Genomic DNA, 21,500 nt, shown 5'->3' with positions numbered 1-21,500 from the left:
TTTATGTCCTGACATTTTGAATAGCCTAACAGAAACAAGAAAAAATCCCAACCACTGAAGAGACATTCAGTGTTTGTTGATGTGATGCAGAAGCAGCTGTAGGTTTAATAAATGAGCTTCTGTGCTAGCGAGGCCAGCAGAAAGCTTGCGCAAACGCCTCTCGAAGCTATTTTGCTGCAGGGCACAATTCGTTCCACTTTTCCAGAGCTCTGTAAAGTGGCATGTAATTTTAAACTTATATTACATTACCATGAAAAACAGTTCCTTGTCTAAAAGTGTGTTTCAGACACCTGATTAATGCTGTTCCTGCCACAACCTACTGGTGACCTAGCTGCAATGTCTGTGTGGATGTGATTGCCTCAGGGCAGCGTCTGTCAGCAACAGATATTGCTGTTCAAAGATTTCAAATCACAGAAGACTTCTTACCATTATCTGGGACCTCCTTCAGTAGCCCTTGCTCTATGAGCTCCTGTCGGGTACGTCTTGTCGACATCTTTCTCTCCAGTTCTGCAATCAACAAACACAATGCAAATTAAGTTTTCATCTCCTGATGTTTTTGCTGAAAAGCTTCAGGAAAACCAATGAACAGGGAAGCATTAAGGTAGGAAAACATGCTTATGACTTGGGTTGAACGTCGAATGTAACCGATATGATCAGTAAGAAAGGATGGGTGGAGACTCGGACTCCAAACAAAATGAGCTTGCAACACAAACCTTCTGATGTTTCTTTGAACTTCTCGCTGCTTTTCTTCTTCCGCCACTTCCAAGGTTTGAAGATCTTGCCAATGGTAGAAAACTTGCCTTTACGCTTTGGGGGAGGAGTAGTGTCCCCTGCGCTGCCCCCCTCACCCACCATTGTGCTGTGGTGCTGCTCCGTTTCATCATCTGAAAACAAGAAACGGCACAGCGTTACAGTTTAAAATGCACTGCAACATAAAACAAGACAAGACGTGCTGGAAAGTCAGAGGAGAGCTTCATCAATCGTAGAGATGCACCAAGGTATCTGGAATCTGCTGATTTATAGGCCCTGACCAATGACTAGGAGGTCTGAAACTGAGAAATGCAATCTTTTTTCGATCAATGAATGCATTGCACTGTAGAGAGACAAACTCAGGTAACAATGTGAGTTTTGATTGTGAACGGGTGTAGAACACTCCAAGTTAGCTGTTTTCAGTATCAGTGAAGTTTTTAAAAATGGATTCAGAGGAAGCAGAGATAAGACACTATTTAAAAGGAAACTATTTTGTGCAACCTGCCAAAACATGTCTGTGGTTTTATTCAGGCTGTGAGAGATGGAGACTTCTAGGAGATAACAGGAAGGCTGAACGGAGTACAGCAAAGTTTCTCTTTGTTATCATTCCTAGTTTCCAACCTCTGTCTGTCCTGGAATGTGCTGGATTTCAAAATGTTGGTAGCCTTTTAGAAATCCCAGTTAGGGTAAGAGTCTACAGTGCCAAGAACAATAGTTCTCAAACATTTTCAAAGCAAGTACCACCATCTTGACTGACAATTTAGAATTTTATCATCGCAGGACCTTTTGAGGTTTGTTTGTTGTGTTGTGCCATACAAATTATAAAGAAAAACAGACTTTCACACAATAAAATCTTTTCCACCCAAATTCATGGGATCTAAAGCCCCAGGTTTTGTGGATTTGAATTGGAATAAGGACATGGAAATGGAACACCGTTAATTTGGGTTTGGTGTGATTCCTTTCTGGAAAACAGCATAAGCAACTACCAGCACGTGTTAGAATTGGCTAAAATTGGCCTTACCACAAATTAATTACTTGATGTCATGTTTTTAGATTTCTACCTGAACTGAGCTACAGTAAAAAAAACAAAAAACAGACTGCCTCATCATGACTGGTATTATGTTTCGCTGTTACTTCTCGGGCACTGTGTGTGCTTTGGCAGGGTGATGCTAAGTGATCATGGACTCCTCCACTGAGCTACTGTTAACAGGGGGCTCTGCTGCTGGCTTTCAGCCAGCCTTTCTCACTGTCAAGTGCTCACATTCCTTCGCTGGATGGAGACTAGTGCCTTATCAGCCCTTCAGCCCTCACTGTCTCGGTGCAGAAGAGGGGCATAAGCTGCATGCGGTCATAAGCAGCAGAAAAACGCTGTCAGTCGCAGCACACACGATACAACAAACATTCAGGAAACAAGTCCTTCTTTTAAGGAATGCTGATCACTATGAGATGTCAATGAGGCTGGGTCACTCAATCATTCTGCAGTAATAGCTAGATATTCTGGGATGCCTGACTGACAGCTCCATCAACAGAGTGCTGAGCTCAGAAAGAGCTTTGTACATTAGGTCTGTGTAAAAGCTGCAGCTGCTGCATTCAGCACACATATTTACCAAAACTCCCATTGTGATGCACACACACAGGATGTCAGGCCCTTACAGTCTGATTGCCGCAACAATACGCTCTCAAACAATACTAATGCAGGTTACTTAGTAAATAACTAAAAACCACAGAAGGAGACTAAGAACATTAATCTTTTTTGGAAAGCAAATCTACATTTGAGTCAGGGTTGTCAGGGAATCTCTCCCAGAGGTTTAGTGTCTTCCTGAAACACTTTGGTATGATGAACGACTGCTCACACAGGCTTTAAACCCATTTCAGAGCCAACAGGAAGACTCTAAGCATTTTTCATCACTGCTTAAGGTAAAATATACTTTGTTTCAGGACTATGAGGTATTGTCCAGTTACTGTTATGAAGGTATAATGAGGTTTTAAAAAGCTTTAATTTCAAAACCACTAACTTTCCCCCCAAACGTTCCTAAATATAATGCACTTATAATGAGATGCCAGACAAAGTACAGGAATATCCAGAGTTTCCTGTCTGTATGGAGCATAGAGTAATGCTACACTGACCCTCCCTACCTGTTGCTGGTCAGTGCTGGCCAGCTGGCTGCAATAAAGAATAATATACTTTCCCCAAGTAGACAGTTGACTAATTAACCAGCTAATATAGGCTTGCTACACTTGATTTACTCTACAAAGCAGAATGGCATATCAGCTAATAGTGGTATTTTTTTCCAAGAGGAGATCTTATCATAAATGTAAAATCCTAAAAAGCCCTTCAAATTCATTACTAAATTTAGATAAAATTTTTTCATTATGTTTATTTAAATGTGTATATTGAAATTATTAACAGGGTAGATTATGGTGTCTATCTCTAGACAGCAGACAGGTCGCCAGTTCATCACAGCGAAACACATAGACAGGCTATCAGACTGTAGGAGAAAGCTGGATCACTCAGGACAAATCCCACGCATACGCAGTTACATGCTAAATCCACACGAAACAACCTTTAGGCAGAGAAATAACCTCACTTTTTGCTGCAGTGCTAAAAGAAGCATGAAATTCCTGTTATTGTTGCATTCTTTGATGAAGATACCAATTTGTATTAATCCACATTTTCCTCACTCTTCTCTTTGTTTCCGTCACCAATATGACTCCATCTTTAAAGTGAGGTGTGCCCAAAGCACAAAAGGCGGTAAACCCTGTCCAACTGTCCGATGATATTATTTGCAAGAGAAAAATATTCCTGCAAACCAAATATGGCATCCAAGCAGTCCTTATAGTTGTGATATTGCACACTATTATGAGCTCGCTTATTGAAATTACATTAGTGATAATCAATGGTATTTTATTTTTGCAGTTGGCTTTTAAAACCAAATCAATTAGATCTTAGACATTTTTCTTAAAACATTTGTTGTATGTACAATCATTACGTAAATCTTGTATTTTTACTCAAGGTTATCATGCAACGAGAGCCTCATATTGGACCATAACTAGCTGCTAAACATTTTATCTAATTAATACAAAAAGTGTTGCAATTAATTGGCCTAAGATCGGAATCCGCCAATTTTCCATTGATCGGAACTGTGACCAGCAGGCAAAATCTGATATAGTTTTCTTTTTTCTTATTCAATAATTGCATCAAAACTAAAAGGTTTCCACTATTTATGTTCTTTAAATGCATCAACCAACAGAATGTATGATTCTGAGGTAAAAAGAAAGTTAACAAAGAATCTGATAAATTGAAAATAAATGCATTTAATCTTTTATTTCCTTCATTTCCCATTTGATTCAACACTACTTCCTCTATCAAAGAATTTGTAGCACCATTTTTCTCTTTTATGTGTTATAAAGCTTACAAATATGGAATTGGTCAAAATAGGAATAGGCAGGTTAGAACTCAAAGAAACCCAGAAATCAGTAAAGCTTTTCTAAAAACAGATCCTACTCTACCTGAAAGAGGAGAGTTAGGCGTCCAGCTTCCATGGTGGCGGGACCTGAAACAGCATGCCATGGGGAAGCAGGCAACATTCAGAAATCCAAAATATCCAGCTCTTCTGTGTGTATCCCAGAAACCAAATCAAAGAGGAGGAACATCCAGATAAGCATGTTCCAGTGGAAAATAAAAGCAGAGAAGGTCCAGGTTCAAGGAGCAAGGAAATCCATCTCATCTGGACGAGGCAAAAAAGCAAGGATTCAGACCAGCTGCCAAAATATCCAGATTAAGCATTGCTAAAGGCAGCTTCTCTGTGATCCAGCTTGGATGGCGTTTCTCACACACAGCAGACTGTTCTGTCAGAAACGCCTCTGATACAGAGGCTCAGCTGAGCCAGTGAAGCAGGATAAGAGCTCTGGCTGTGCAGGGCCTGTGTACACGCTGCGCAGATGACGATTGTAGAGGACTCAGCCTGTTCAGCAGACATCCGTTTGAAAAAGATCTCTGACAATACTCATTAAAATGTGTCAATCCAACGGTGTAGAAAACTCAGACAAAACTATTCTTTCGCAGAAAACCCCCCAACTCCAACTTGTTTCTATCGCAGTGAGAAGTGATTCAGAGTCTGGTGGTAATGCAGCTGTCTGTTCCTGTGACTTTGGAAATGGCAGTTGATGGGATAAAAAGAGCGACAAAGAAAGAAAAAGTACAGACGTGATTGGTGGTGGTGGGTTACTGAAAACACAGTCACACAATCAGGGTGGAGGGCCATTTCCTCCCTGAGAACAAAGACAGCCTCTTCCCCTTAAACTCAACACAGTCCACATGAGATATCACAGAAAAAAGCTGCCAATGTCTGGCAAAGCCAGGAGAAAAAAGTAAGAAAAAAAAAAAATGAAATAAATGCTTATTCATAGCATGAATAAAAACAGCTCTGACAAGGCCTACCAGTCAGAAAACATGTGGGAGTCTGGTGCGTGGGTGGTTCCTCTGACATATACCATCCTAACACTCTGTCAAGCATCTCATCGAGAGGCTACGTTACCCTGGACAGGTGATTGTGTGGCTAAAGGAGTCTGCTTTTTAGTGATTCTGTATTAAAGGTTACATAAGACACCCACATCAAATCTAAGAGCTCTACAGTTGGGAAATCCAGTACCTCCAACCTTACAAGAACCCTTACCCCTGGCAGGGCAGATTATCAAATTTAATCTACTTAATTGAGTACAGTGGTTCTAATCACGGTGATTGAATCTTGGATTCAATCACTACTTAACAGTAAGACTGAGTCAAAGACATAAATAAGAGTGCAGTGTAATATTAGTTTTATTCAATTTGGGAAAAATAAGCAACCTGTAATAAATGTTCTTATTTACCAATTTACTTAACCTTTGTTTAACCTAAACGTTTGGCATTTACATCAAAACAGATACATACAAAAATCTGTCAGAGTCAACATAATAAAATATGGAAGGTCCAGTTTAAGATTTAAGGTTTAGTATACCATGAAGATTATTTAGATGAAGGTGCAAAGTAAGACAATGTATTTTTACCACGTAAAAACAAAATTCTGGGTATTTTAAACCAACTCCAGAACCACAAGTGTTAGAAGGTGTTAAGTGCTCAAATAGGAGGGAATTTTACCTAGTTGAGCTTTGTACATAAAAATATACCAGTGCTGTTTTCTCCTTAGGCAGAGGGAGGGTCAAGAAAACAAATTATAAAGTACACAGTGATGCATTGTGAGCAACAAATGTATTTTAAACATATAGGGTAGTGATACACAGAATCTGCAGAGGGGGCAGCATACATATAGTAATATCATGCAGCATTTCACCGAACCCCAGGTGTTAAAACACGGTATTGCACACAATACCCATGACACAAAATCTTCCTATTGTTAAAAAATATCAGAGAGAAGTAATGTGCAACTTCCTTCAATACTTAAGACTTACACATAGACTGAAACGTTGAAGCTAATATAGTGACTGATGTTTGGTTATTGTTTGCTTAACTGTTAAGTAGATTTTCTTGTTTGCTAGTTTAATCATCACAGCTAGAAAGTCATTTTGTTTCAGGTTTTCACCCAAATGTAAGACTTGAGGCTTACTATGACTGGCAAAACAATAACTTTGTACCGCATCAAATTAAAGCCTAGTATATTCAACAGCTTTTTTACTAAATGCTTATGGTGCACTCTGAAAGAAATGCTATTATCCAGTCAAATATGCAAATATTTTTAGGATTTTACATTTATGGCTGCACGGTGGCGCAGTTGGTAGTACTGTTGCCTTGCAGCAAGAAGATCCTGGGTTCAATTCCTGGCCGGGGGTCTTTCTGCATGGAGTTTGCATGTTCTCCCTGTGCATGCGTGGGTTCTCACCGGGTACTCTGGCTTCCTCCCACAGTCCAAAGACATGCCTGTTAGGTTAATTGGTAACTCTAAATTGCCCTTAGGTGTATGAATGAGTGTGTGCATGGTTGTTTGTGTGTTGCCCTGCGATGGACTGGTGACCTGTCCAGGGTGTACCCTGCCTCTCGCCCATAGACTGCTGGAGATAGGCACCAGCTCCCCCGTGACCCACTATGGAATAAGCGGTAGAAAATGACTGACTGACTGACATTTATGATAAGATCTCCTCTTGGAAAAAATTACCACTATTAGCTGATATCTGGGAGTGGTTTCTGGAAAACAGCACTCTGGATTGACTCGCATTAAAAACCAGCTTTCACCCATATAGTTATCCCTGCAGTGGCTGGAAGGAATTCTGAATACCACCCAAAGCCACTTGAGTATAGCGTTAATTACATAAATGTTAGCTGTAGACATATTCCTCCCATCTTTGTTACTAAATCAATAGAAAATAAAACGTGACCCTGAAACTGATCCTTGTGGAACTCCTTTGGACATCTTTAATTGGACTCATACTTATTTTAAAACTAACATCTAAAGAAACCCAAAGCCCCATCACTCAAACCCATATCCTATGTTCATACAACATAACGATGCTACTTCCTGTCCTTAATTTGTTACGGTCATAGCTGCTGCTATAGTTGTACAGAATATACAGAACGCTATAGTTGTACAGACTGCACCACTGTGTAGGACCACTGAAAAAGCTTATGTCAACCAGGTATTGCTTCAGCTTATTCTGGAATCTTTGGAATAGTAGAAACTTTAAATACACTGAGATAATTCTTCAAATCTGCAGAAAAAGCATAGAACAAACACAACTTTCCGAGTGTTAAGATTGACAGTTTTGAGACCAGGGTTAAGTAGTAGACTAGCAGTAAAGTCATTTGCAGGTTTTAGAAAACAGGGATTTAAATCGGTCCAGAAGACTGCTTTGGATCAACAGGCTTTAATGCTTTATGGAACGCCAGAGTAAAAAGACATGGAAAAACAAATGGCATTCTTGATAGGACAGTATGAGGTCAAAGGTGCCTTGAATACAAAATTATGTAAAACAATCATGTTTTAAATTCACAGAGCAATAAAAGGTTCTGGGCTCTGGAGCAGGAAGATAAATGGGCAGCACGTGTATGAGTGTATAAAAACACAGCTGAGATTCATGCACATGATCCCATGATTTAACATTCCTAGTGGTGGTGAAAGTGAAGGAGGGGAACAGAGAGAGAGAGAGAGAGAGAGAGAGAGAGCAGGCCATGCAAAGTTGATTACACAATGTCCAGCCCCCTTCTTTCCCAGATGTTATAAGTCTTTGAAAGCACCATCAAATAAGGGAACAAATCTAAACTGAGCGTGTGTGAGGAAGGGGGTGGGTGGGTGGGTGTGGGGGGGGGTAAAACCCGTACATTGACAAAGAGAGCCCGAGTGAGGTCAGAAACTCACCGCAGGACTTGTGCTGTTGCGGGTCCTGAGCTGGAATCTCCACACGAAGGCTTTGTCCCATGATCCAGCCCCCGAGGGGCCTCTACCTGTTCTGCGCCCAGCACCGTGGGCACGACTCTAGACAGATCAGCAGCTGCACCTGCCTTCCTACTTCTTCAAAAACACCACCGTCTCTTTCATCTACTTTTACTCTATGCCTTCCACACGAGTCCTTCCCTCTGCCCCTCCTTCTACCAAGCTCCTTAAGACTTTCTCTCCCTCTAGGAGCTGGACTCCCTCTCCCCCACACTCAAGGACCCTCCCTGCTTGGCTCACAGCACAAATCAGCAGTCACTGAAGGATGCCTACCATTCCTGGGAGAAAGACAGGCTATGTTTTTAATTTGGCGTGCATAGTGCAGTATGCGGTGCATTAAGTTTTGGATGTACAAGGTAACCACAAAGCTTAGAACACAGTCTATTTGAATGTAATAGTTGAGACACAGCAGGAAGTATTTAAAAGTTAATTTTTAATTGAAGAAATAGCAAAAGACAACAACCAGATTTTCATTTACATACAATATATCTGTAAATACATTTCATTTCCAAAGTATTCATATTTCTTGAACTTTTGTACTGTCACAAAGACACCACAAACATTACTGTATTTTAGAGGGATTTTATGATAGACCAACACAAAAAAAATCTATTTTTTTAAAAGGTAAAAAGTTTTTTTTATTTTACAAATAAAAATTTGTAAAGTGTGCCAGGCATAGGTATTCAGCCACCTTCACTCTGACACACCTAAATAAGACGAAATAAAACTGATGGTATGTAATTCAAACTCAGTATAACTGCAGCTGTTCTGTGAAGGCCTCAGAGGTTTTTTGGAGAAGTTTCCTGCTGGATTAGGTTATAAAGCAATATCAGGAGGTTTTAACCTCTCACATAGCACTGTTCAATCCCTCATCTAAAAAACTGGAGAAATGGTACAACCAATAAATTACAAAGAAACAGGGAAAGGAGAGGAATACACATAGAAGCAGCCGAGAACCCAATGATAATTCTGGAGAAGCTGCAGAGATTCACAGCTCAGTTGGAACAATCGATGCACAGGCCAACTTTAAGATGTGTACTCCACAAATTGGGCCTTTATGGAACAGTGACATGAAGCAAGCCATTGTTGAGAGAAAGCCATAAGAAATCCTGTTTGCAAATTGAAACAAGCCAAATAGGGACACAGTAGACACGTGAAAGAAGGTGCTCTGGTCAGATAAGACCACAATGGAAGTTTTTGGCCTATGTGCAAAATTTCATGTGAGGAGGAAAACTAACACTACAGATCACTTTAAAGACACTTTCACTGCTGAAATATGGCTTCACGTAGTGGGGGTTGCTTTTCTTCTGAAGAGGCAGTGGGCCTAGTCAGATGGATGTAGCTAACGACAGGTCAATACTGGAAGAAAACCAAGTTGAAGGGTACCTGTATGACCCCTTCTCTTTTCCAATGGTTATAATCAGTCTGACAGAGGGAAGTATCCCAATCCTTGTGGTTTTTAGTATAACAATGACCATCAGTGGGACCCTTTGTGGGGTGCCTTCAGACGACATTGTTGTAAATAAGCGCCGTTTAACTAAATAATCTGAATTGAAACTATTTGTGTAGTTTTGCTGCTATAGGCTTAGGCTGCTGGAGGACATAATGACCACTTTCACCCTCTTTGCTACATTCCCACACTACTCTCCAATTTTGCATTATTTGCTGTTATTTCAGCTTTTAACTTTGTTCTCTATCTTTTCTCTTCCTAGAAGCTACACCTGGCCTGACTCTGTGTCTACCAGTGAATTGTCCGAGCTTCTGCTGGCAACAACTTAATGCTCACCTTCTACCGATGATCCACATGGCCCTGTCTTTTAGTGTTTAATCCTTTCTCTCTCCTAGACATGGCTACTGACTGAGCTTAACTGTAACTAACTGTATGTGTTCTCTTTCAGACTCTAACCTTGAAAACTGGCTCAGAGTTTATCTGTTCTTTCTTTCTAAGTGAAACGACAAAAGGAGCTACATCCATTAACATTTACTTTTCCTTCACATAGAAAGGACTCCTGGATCAGTGCTTCTGTGTTCTCTTTGTGTCTCTGCTCTGTTCTCTCAAACCCCCAGTCGGTCGTGGCAGATGGCCGCTCACACTGAGCCTGGTTCTGCTGGAGGTTTCTTCCTGTTAAAAGCGAGTTTTTCCTCTCCACTGTCGCTACATGCATGCTCAGTATGAGGGATTGCTGCAAAGTCAATGCCAGTGACTGTCCACTGTCTCTACATGCTCATCCAGGAGGAGTGAATGCTGCAAGTCACGGACTGGATGCAATCTGCTGGGTTTCCTTAGACAGAAAAACTTTTTATCCAATTTGAATAAATAACTGAATCTGACTGCACTGTTCAATGATTAGGATTAATTGGAATGTATGTACCTGACTGTTGTGAAGTGCCTTGAGACAACATGTGAATTGGCACTATATAAATAAAACTGAATTGAATTGAATTACTTTTTATCAGGATAACAGCCCTAACACACAGCTGGGGTGACAGTAGAATGATTTAGGTCAAATAATTTGCATTTGTTGGAAAGGCCTGGCAAAAGGTCCAGACCCAAATCCAACCGAGAATCTGAGGTAAATATTTGAAACTGTTACTGCACCCAATCTAACTGACCTTAAATTACTTTGCAACGAACTAGGAAAAACAAATCAGTTTCTAAATGTACAAACCTGATAGAACCAAACCCCTAAAGGCTTGCAGCTGTAATTGCAATGTTGGTTATACAAAATAATGACTCAGGAAGGCTCAATACAATTGCACATCAAACTTTCAGATTTCTGTTTGTTAAAAACAATGAAAACCATGTATATTTGTATTCCCGACTCACAATTATGTGCTTCTTTGTCTATGATATTAAATCTTGATAAAACACACTGAATTGTGTAGTTTAGATGTGACAGATTGTGAATAAAGGTCAGGGGTATGAATACTTATGTACCATATTTTCCGCACTATAAGGCGCACCGGATTATAAGGCGCACCTTCAATGAATGGCCTATTTTAGAACTTTTTTCATATATAGGGCGCACCGGATTATAAGGCGCATAGAATAGAAGCTACTGCAGTCAAACGTTTGACTGGGGTTGCGTTATGCATCCACTAGATGGAGCTGTGCTAAAGAGAATGTCAACAAAACAGTCAGATAAGTCAGTCAGTCAAACTTTATTAATACACTACAAACCAGCGTTCTGATAACTCCATTCACTCTCATGGTAAGGTCTCCTCTACATAGAATTCTATTGAATAGAGCCAACCGCACGTTAGGAATGCATTGGAGTCTATGAAGTTGAAGTTGAAATCAAATGTTAGTTAAAACGTGAAAGGGAACTTTTCCCTGATTCAGTAAACACGTAAAAGAAACAGTTTGATGCACTAAATCAAACGTTAGTACTGTTAACCTTTCCTGTTTCTGTCCCCTGACCGTAGTCTGATGACACAGGGGAGACGCTTTCTCCAGGGCCGAAGTTACTAGTTTCCTCGGGGGTTAACTCCCTCACTCATACGTTGCTGAGTTGAGCATGAAGAAACAGCATCAAAACACTGAGTTGTTGACGAGATTCAGGGTTCTTTTTAATAACTTTGCAGCACGTAAAAACACAGGGCTTACAGATTCATACACCGCTGCTCCGGTCGCCGTCTCTACCCACCCCACACACACAATAATACCGACGTCACTCCTTCACTCTTAATTCTCAGCTACGGCAGCACACAGCGCCACCTCTGTCCGGAGGAGTAATGTCAACACCTTCCATACACACACACAAAACATACACCCCACACACTGAGCTTCTAATCACATATAGTTCAGGCAATTCCTGCAACAGTACATTCAAACGTTATACACACACAAGTGGTGTTGGACTAGGAGTAAGCACAGTACAGGTGTTTACCGCTATTACTTCGGCGACACCCCTGACTACGGTAGCCGTAATGCTGCAAGCGGTGCGGCTTTGTAGTTTACCAGTCGTACTGAAACATTTTGACAGAGCGCCGTGTACAACCAGTATGGATCAACCAATTAACCAATTGATCCATATATAAGGCGCTCCGGATTACAAGGCGCACTGTCATTTTTTGAGAAAATTAATGGTTTTTAAGTGCGCCTTATAGTGCGGAAAATACGTTATGTGGTTATTGTTTTTGTTAGGAATTGGTAGAGGGGAGTTTATCATGCTGCTCAGCACTCATCGTGCCTTCAAACACTATTTTATACAAATCTCAAATTTTTTTCATCACATTTCTAACAGGCCTAAGGGAATTAACATGACTCTGAAGCACATTTGCCGAGGAAAGCATTCGGGTTTGGGGCAAATGCAAAAAAGTAAGAAAAAAAACCTTCTCTGAACCAGAAAAAAGGAGGAGCAGAAGCTGGACTCTCTGATCGGTACTCTGATTCCTTTTGAGGTTTTTGTGACTTCAGAAAAACTTTTCCTACTCTAGTCCCCTCAGAGGGGTCCAGTTCACTGAGCTGTGTCGTTCAGCCTGAACAGATCCAAGGTTTCAGAGCACTCGGGCTGCTTCTCAAGATGCCTCTAAACAGGGAGAGATAATATGTCCGGCAGTGCCCCTCTTCTCTCCCTGTGCCCCACATACACCCTCCACACCGGGCCAGCATCCAGAGAGATCTAAGCCAATCCGCATGCGCCCAGAACCTGTTGTTGGCCTGACCTGAATAACAGACTGGGCCAGGCAATTTCAGAAAGGCAGCGGAACCGAGGAAGTTACAGACATATGGACACACATTTACCAGACCCTGCCCATCATCATCAGAGTTAGTGACAGGCCAGAAAAGCATTGAACTGCATCATTATGTCATCATTGGCCTGTTCTTAAAAACGTAACCCTAAAATAAAATTAGTCAAAAATCAAACCTTGAACCTTGCTTCAGGACCAAATACAGCTTAAAGAAGTCCTACATAAAGTGAAAGCATCTCTAATTGTGAGTTCAAATCAAAGGATATTAGTGAAGAGAAGGTGTGCTGTTGCATCTGGCATCAAGATGTTCGCTGCAGATGCATTAGCTACTTTAAGCTGCAAGGTTCATGGATCAACTTTTTGCTCCACCACATCTGGTGAATTGTACTCAGATCTGGGGAATTTGGATGCCAAGTTAACACCTCAAACGTATTGTGATTGTCTTTAAACCATTCGTGGACCATTCGACAATGAGTCAAAAGAAAAAGAAGAAAAAAATTGTTATTTGCGCACACAGAGCGCAACGACTGCGCAACTAGGTGCACAGGTAGAGGGGGACTGGCAATTTGTCCATTGTGGAGAAGCCTATTCAGATCAGGGGTCGAAAAGTCTCGAATAGTGCTACAATAGAGGAGACGACTCACTTCAGAGCAGCTGCGGAGCAAACCGTAGAGCAGGAACCTGGTGTGTGCGCGCAGGGGAACAGGTGGAAGCAGATCAACGTAAACCAGGCTGAAGTTAGCGGTTTTGTTATATTTTAAACACCACAAGTTAACATCCTTTTCTCTCAGAAAGTGCTTAATAGTAAAGACTGCAGTAATGGCTCACATGCTGAGTGGAGAACAACAGACTAGGTTTATAAAATGTTTTATTTATTATTGTTGGCAGCTCAAATGAATATAGTTTCCTAATAAGTGGAATGAAGGGCTGGAAAGATGTCAGTAAAACAGAAAAGGTTCATGAACAAAAGAACATATTTAAAGAATCGATTTTAATCAAATATGTTTTTAGGATTTTACTAAGATGACTAAGGTTTAAGAAAATCAACTTTGTACCATTTTCCTTTTTTGAAATGTAAGAAATGAAGACCATGGAGTCTTAGGAGTGGAACACCTTGACGAAAGAGTAACATTTAATAAGGTTTACGTAGATGAGAAAAGAAGCATATTTATTTGATCCATTGTAAACATAGCTTCTCTGACTTTAAGAACAACCTTTGTTTTTTCTAAATTTCACAAAATGAGTCCTTATCTGTTTCTCCTCATACTCACTTCAACTACTAAGAAACATTGGTACCCTGACTGCTCTGCAAGCCCTTGTGCAACAGACTGCGAGGCAATGTGTATTCTCACCCCTTTCTCTCAGAACAAGCATTAACTTCTTTAGCATTTGGAGCTACTATAGCTCGTCTGTAGGATTGGACCACAAGGCCAGCCTTCACTTCTCACGAGCATCCTTGATCCTGTTGGCACTTCATTGCTGCTTCTTCCTTAGACCATTTTGGATAGATACTGTCCACAGCAGACTGGAGACACACCACAAGAGCCAACCCGGTTATCTAGCCTTTGCAACTTGGTTCTTGTCAAACTCGACCAAGTCTTTACCAGTTCCAAATTTTTCCGTCTCCTCACATATCAACTTTTTAAGATAAAATATTTACTTGCTGTAAAATATGTCCCATCCACTAACAGGTACTATGATGAAGAAATAATCAGTGTTAACATTTAATCTAAACATTTAAATGTATAACTTTAAAGATACAAAAGGTAAGCAGACAGCCCCTATAAAACATTCAGGCATCATAGCATGACCCCTAACATTTATTTCCACAACTATTAAACTAAAACGATTTTTAGTTTTTAACACAATCTCTGGCTCACTTTTATTGTGAAGTAATCACAGGAAGTCCTGACTGAAAATAACCACGCACTACAGAGCACAGGCACACGTAGCAATGTTGAACCTGTTTGGCCAAGTTATTTTAATAAAAAGGAACACAGCTGAGAATCAAAAACAATCATTGCAAATAGTCAAGTTAAATATTTCCTTTCCCTGCAAAGCTGTCACAAAATGAAGAATCAGCGCAACATCGGAAATCACTTCATTTTATTTCAAAAAAGAAATATTTTTTGAAGTAGAACCAGTACCTAAAAAGAAAACACAGATTTATCTCAACTAGGAAAATTCCGGAGGCTTCACGTCTGGGAGGGGAAACCAACCCTCAATCAGGCACCAATGTCACGAGGATGTGTGCTTCTCACTCCGAGTGTCTCTTAAAAAGTAGAGAATCTCGACAAACCCAATAAACACAGTAAATCCACAACCTTCTTTCTCTGTAGCATCACCACTGCACTTAACCAACCATAAGCAGCAAGTTGGTACTCACCACGATTTTCCATTACAGAGAATGAGCCACGCCAATCACTGGTTCCTGAAAAAGAAATGTTTGAAAATCAACAACAGCTTGAGATGTGAGCTGGGGCTTCCATCCAATTACATTCCCAGCAACCCTACTTATTATCTTATATCAAGGTATCTGCATATTCAACAACATTGTCTGAAAAAAGTTCCCATTTTACCCTCATACATTATATACATGAAAATAAATATACAATAATGACCTTAAATTTAACTTTAAGTCATTTTAATATAATCATTTAAGGCTTTTTGTTACTGAAAACAAATGAAGACATACACTGTAGAATGTCATGGGTGGTGTTGTGGTGTTTAAGGTCCCAAGAAGCAGCGTCGTCACATTTTTTCCACATGATAATGATGGCAGCTCCACCCATCCTAACTCATCTGCAAGAGAAAAAGACCAAAGTTAGTAATGAAAACAAAATATAGCCAAGTAAGGCTTAGGATCTCAGGATGGTGTTTTTAATTCAAAGAAACTTGACCTTGACCCTGCAGAGACAAAACCTAAAGAAAAAAATTAATATATAAAAATATAAATAAATAGAAACACACAACTTGCAATATTTTGAAAAAAATTAAATAACCCCCCCAAAAAACATAAATTAAGTAAACAAAGAACAAATCTACAACACATTAGGTATGAAAACCAGCATAATTTTATATATATATATATATATATATATATGTGTATATATATATATATATATATATATATATGTATGTATATGTGTATATACACGCAGGGGTTGGATGATGAAACTGAAACACCTGTCATTTTAGTGTGGGAGGTTTCATGGCTAAATTGGACCAGCCTGGTAGCCAGTCTTCATTGATTGCACATTGCACCAGTAAGAGCAGAGTGTGAAGGTTCAATTAGCAAGGTAAGAGCACAGTTTTGCTCAAATTATTGAAATGCACACAACATTATGGGTGACATACCAGAGTTCAAAAGAGGACAAATTGTTGGTGCACGTCTTGCTGGCGCATCTGTGACCAAGACAGCAAGTCTTTGTGATGTATCAAGAGCCACGGTATCCAAGGTAATGTCAGCATACCACCAAGAAGGACGAACCACATCCAACAGGATTAACTGTGGACGCAAGAGGAAGCTGTCTGAAAGGGATGTTCAGGTGCTAACCCGGATTGTATCCAAAAAACATAAAACCACGGCTGCCCAAATCACGGCAGAATTAAATGTGCACCTCAACTCTCCTGTTTCCACCAGAACTGTCCGTCGGGAGCTCCACAGGGTCAATATACATGGCAGGGCTGCTATAGCCAAACCTTTGGTCACTCATGCCAATGCCAAACGTTGGTTTCAATGGTGCAAGAAGCGCAAATCTTGGGCTGTGGACAATATGAAACATGTATTGTTCTCTGATGAGTCCACCTTTACTGTTTTCCCCACATCCGGGAGAGTTACGGTGTGGAGAAGCCCCAAAGAAGCGTACCACCCAGACTGTTGCATGCCCAGAGTGAAGCATGGGGGTGGATCAGTGATGGTTTGGGCTGCCATATCATGGCATTCCCTTGGCCCAATACTTGTGCTAGATGGGCGCGCGTCACTGCCAAGGACTACCGAACCATTCTTGATGACCATGTGCATCCAATGGTTCAAACATTGTATCCTGAAGGCGGTGTCGTGTATCAAGATGACAATGCACCAATACACGCAGCAAGACTGGTGAAAGATTGGTTTGATGAACATGAAAGTGAAGTTGAACATCTCCCATGGCCTGCACAGTCACCAGATCTAAATATTATTGAGCCACTTTGGGGTGTTTTGGAGGAGCGAGTCAGGAAACATTTTCCTCCACCAGTATCATGTAGTGACCTGGCCACTATCCTGCAAGAAGAATGGCTTAAAATCCCTCTGACCACTGTGCAGGACTTGTATATGCCAATCCCAAGACGAATTGACGCTGTATTGGCCGCAAAAGGAGGCCCTACACCATACTAATAAATTATTGTGGTCTAAAACCAGGTGTTTCAGTTTCATTGTCCAACCCCTGTGTATATATATATATATAGAGAGAGAGAGAGAACAATACATGTTTCACATTGTCCACAGCCCAAGATTTGCGCTCCTTGAAACCGACGTTTGGCATTGGCTTGAGTGACCAAAGGTTTGGCTATAGCAGCCCGGCCATGTATATTGACCCTGTGGAGCTCCTGACGGACAGTTCTGGTGGAAACAGGAGAGTTGAGGTGCACATTTAATTCTGACGTGATTTGGGCAGCTGTGGTTTTATGTTTTTTGGAAACAATCCGGGTTAGCACCCGAACATCCCTTTCAGACAGCTTCCTCTTGCGTCCACAGTTAATCCTGTTGGATGTGGTTCGTCCTTCTTGGTGGTATGCTGACATTACCCTGGATACTGTGGCTCTTGATACGTCACAAAGACTTGCTGTCTTGGTCACAGATGCACCAGCAAGACGTGCACCAACTATTTGTCCTTTTTTGAACTCTGGTATGTCACCCATAATGTTGTGTGCATTTCAATATTTTGAGCAAAATAGTGCTCTTACCCTGCTAATTGAACCTTCACACTCATATATATATATACACATTTATATGGACTGAACCTATATAGCGCCTTTCCATTTGTACAAACCACTCAAAGCGCTTTACACTAGAGCCACATTCACCCAATCGCATTCACTAACGCTCGCTCATTCATACACTGATACGCAGATCGGTAAGCAACTTGAGGTTAAGTGCCTTGCCCAAGGGCACATCGACATATGGCAGGAGGAAGCTGGAATCGAACCCAAAACCTTTTGATATATATATATATATATATATATATATATATATATATATATATATGTCATTTTTCAGCAGAATTAAACTACCTGGTGCCAAAGATAACCAGACTTTCACTAGATAAAACAATACTCATATGCATTGCTAAAAAATTACTTTGAATAGGCCACGCAAAGCATGATAAGCCTGACTCCATCTGTTTTATTTGATTCTACAACTAGACTGGTAGAATAGTAAATGCTCATTCCAACACCAAACTAATACTATAAAAGCGACGCTAATGGTTACCCACCTTAAATTCTTACAGTCCGATATGTTTTTTCACCGAGTCTTGTGATTAGGAAACTTGTGAATCTTGTTAATATTCTCTGTATTTAGATGTGAGACAATTCACCATTTATGCTTTAAAAGCTTAATCCAAATATTAAAAATGCCAGTTGTTTCCTTGCACCTGTTATTATTTTTTTAACAAGATTTCAAAATGAGTAAAATATTTTAAAACATCTCCATGATGGCAGGATCTCCGTAATGGCAGGATCTTCTCAATCCTGCCATTCCCTGGTGGAAACAGAGGATGGGGACACGGGGTTGGACTCTTTCATCACCCAGGCTGAAGTCACCGAGGTGGTTAAAAAGCTCCGTGGTGGCAGGGCTTCGGGGGTGGATGAGATCTGCCCTGAGTACCTCAAATCTCTGGATGTTGTGGGGCTGTCATGGTTGACACGCCTCTTCAACATTGCGTGGCGGATGGGGACAGTGCCTTTGGATTGGCAGACTGGGGTGGTGGTTCCCCTTCATCAGAAGGGTGACCAGAGGGTGTGTTCCAACTACAGGGGGATCACACTCCTCAGCCTCCCTGGTAAGGCCTACGCAGCGTATTGGAGAGGAGAGTCCGGCCGATAGTCGAACCTCGGCTTCAGGAGGAGCAGTGTGGTTTTCGTCCCGGCCGTGGAACACTGTACCAGCTCTATACCTTCTACAGGGTACTCAAGGGTTCATGGGAGTTTGCCCAACCAGTTTACATGTGTTTTGTGGACCTTGAGAAAGCATTCGACTGTGTCCCTCGTGATGCCCTGTGGCCCCTTTATTAGGGGCCATCCTGTCCCTGTTCAAGCGGAGCAGGAGTTTGGTCCGCATTGGCGGCACTAAGTCGGACCTGTTCCCGGTGCATGTTGGACTCCGGCAGGGATGCCCTTTGTCACCGGTCCTGTTCATAACTTTTATGGACAGGATTTCTAGACGCAACCAAGGGCCGGAGGGGGTCTGGTTTGGGGACCAGTGAATTTTGTCTTTTCTTTTTGCAGATGACGTGGTCCTGCTGGCCCCCTCTAGCCAAGACCTACAGCATGCGCTGTGGCGGTTCGCAGCCGAATGTGAAGCGGCTGGGATGAAGATCGGCTCTTCCAACTCAGAGGCCATGGTACTCGACCGGAAAAGGGTGGCTTGTCCTCTTCAGGTTGGGAGAGGGACGTCTGGGTGTCTCTGCTGAGTCTGCTGCCTCCGCGACCCGGATAAACGGAAGATGACGAGTACGAGTATTTTAAAACAGTCACATTATTTAACTATATTTTCTTTCTTGAATAACATAAGGGCAGACCTAAAATGTATGGAAGTGTGTAAAAGACATGGGAACAACAGATTAATGGAACAACATGTCAAAATTTCAAATTTTATAATGTGTGAAAGACCTTCAGTAGCTCAGTTTGCAGGAACAACGAGTTTTTTGGCTCACACTTCGATTAACTTTTTTAACCTTTTATTCCACTATTCACAAGTGAGAACATTAGACTACAATAATGTCATTAAACACCTGGTCAATTGGGTACTTTATAACTTCAGACCAACTCTTACATGAAGTGAGTCACTTATCTACAATATAAAATGTTGACCAGCTTAACATTATGGTTTGTGAATTGAAAAAGCAGGTACAAAATAATAACAGATGTCTTATTTCAGAAATCTGTGAGACATGCAAAGCATTTATCTTATATGTAAGGACAGCACTAATTATTTTTCTTTCCTTAAAATTAAGTGAAACAATTCACAACTTCACTACATCCCACAAAAGATTAACTGTGTTTCTGGTTTTAAACCTACTGCAATGCAAATAAAGTGTTCATGTACTGCACTACTGTATACTTGTTACAAATACTGTATGCTTGTTGGTATACAGTGGGTCTCCACTGTACTGCTCTGTTAAAATAGTAGGATTTTGTGAGGTAAGAAATTAGACTATGATAACTAATTTTTACAGCAGAGATGTTCTGTTTTATCTATCTGAGCTTTCGATCTCTGTCCTGGAACATGTTAGATTTAGAAATGTTCCCAGCCTTTTTGGAGTTAAGGTATGGGTCCACATTCTCCAGGGGATACACCTAAAGACTGATTTTACAGTGAGTAAATCTAAGTGAGCCAATTGCTAATATAAGATGATCAAAGGATTGGATGTAACCTCTGCTCCTATTAGAAATACTGAACAACATCAGCCACATATCTCTAAATGGTGCATCTTCAATGCTGGTTGCATCAGTCCGCCTGCTCAGTTGAAATGCACCATTACTCCTCAGCACCAGCAGATGGACTAGGTTCTCTCCAGAGTTTCCATTGTCTCATTCTCTATCTGCTCTGTTTCCATGTTCTCCTTAATCAGAATATATTCTTCTAAATATAATGGCTCATCCAGATTATCCTATTTTACAGAAAATTGCAACTCATCTTTGCTGTTGTGATCGCTTATATTTACTATTTAGTTTTGAAATAATTAGTGCATAATGAATAGTTTTAGCTGGTTAGGTGGACTGCCATAACCAGTAGCCTATGTGCACAAAATCCAGACACTGGTGGTTTGAGAAAACTGTTTGAACATTGGGTGAAACTGGTATGAAAATTCTGACATTTGCTTTATTTTTTAATTTTTCACAATTTCTTTATAATAAATTAATAGATGAAATATTCAGCAAATCTGTCACTGACAGCAGCTCAGAAGCTATTGCTTAAATTGAAACTATAACTTTATCAGTTGATAAGTACTAAAAATGTGGGTTTATGTCAGTTTGTGTTATAGAAAGAAAAGGACAAGAGCTGTAATTTTATACAGTAAGCAATAACAGGTTCAGGTGACTTTAAAAAATGAGTCAAAATCACATTACTGTACCTCCTTATGAACACTGGATCTAACAGTGGAACAGCAAATGTTTGTTCTACTGTATAACGTAAATAACTAGAAACTGGAACCTTTGTGTGTTTCTCTAGTACAGGCTCAAAATTATTCAAAGCTTGTGTAGCCTAATTTTTCTCTGAAACATTTGGAGCTCCTGCTTCAGCTCTGGCAGTCAAATCATTACTAGATTCACCGCTGTACTTTTAAACAAAACATAACGATCATTAGTTCCTGCAGTAGACATGATAGGAAGTACAAAGTGGAGTAAAAAATACTGTGCCCTCCACCA

General features: G+C 40.6%; 1 protein-coding gene across 9 annotated transcripts in view; it reads right to left on the bottom strand.

The window, feature by feature from the left end:
- The window catches only part of phactr4b (phosphatase and actin regulator 4b), a 52,661-nt gene that overhangs the window by 21,267 nt on the left and 9,894 nt on the right, over positions 1-21,500 (bottom strand). For 5 of the 9 annotated variants that reach the window (XM_047361578.1, XM_047361580.1, XM_047361579.1 and 2 more), the window contains exons 2-5: positions 15,562-15,668; positions 15,253-15,297; positions 714-884; positions 427-507 (exon numbers count right to left, since the gene is read on the bottom strand). In XM_047361578.1, the coding sequence (XP_047217534.1) occupies positions 427-507; positions 714-884; positions 15,253-15,265 (265 nt within the window). In that variant the 5' untranslated portion in view covers positions 15,266-15,297; positions 15,562-15,668. Of the gene's footprint in view, positions 1-426; positions 508-713; positions 885-4,260; positions 4,891-8,096; positions 8,310-15,252; positions 15,298-15,561; positions 15,669-21,500 lie in introns of those variants that run through there. The other 4 variants (XM_047361577.1, XM_047361584.1, XM_047361583.1 and 1 more) reach the window with 3 other exon arrangements.

Source organism: Girardinichthys multiradiatus, chromosome 3, assembly GCF_021462225.1.
Source record: "Girardinichthys multiradiatus isolate DD_20200921_A chromosome 3, DD_fGirMul_XY1, whole genome shotgun sequence".
Taxonomy (NCBI): Eukaryota; Metazoa; Chordata; class Actinopteri; order Cyprinodontiformes; family Goodeidae; genus Girardinichthys; species Girardinichthys multiradiatus.
The sequence above is the reverse complement of the archived record's forward strand: the minus strand, read 5'-3'. Positions and strand labels throughout refer to the sequence as shown.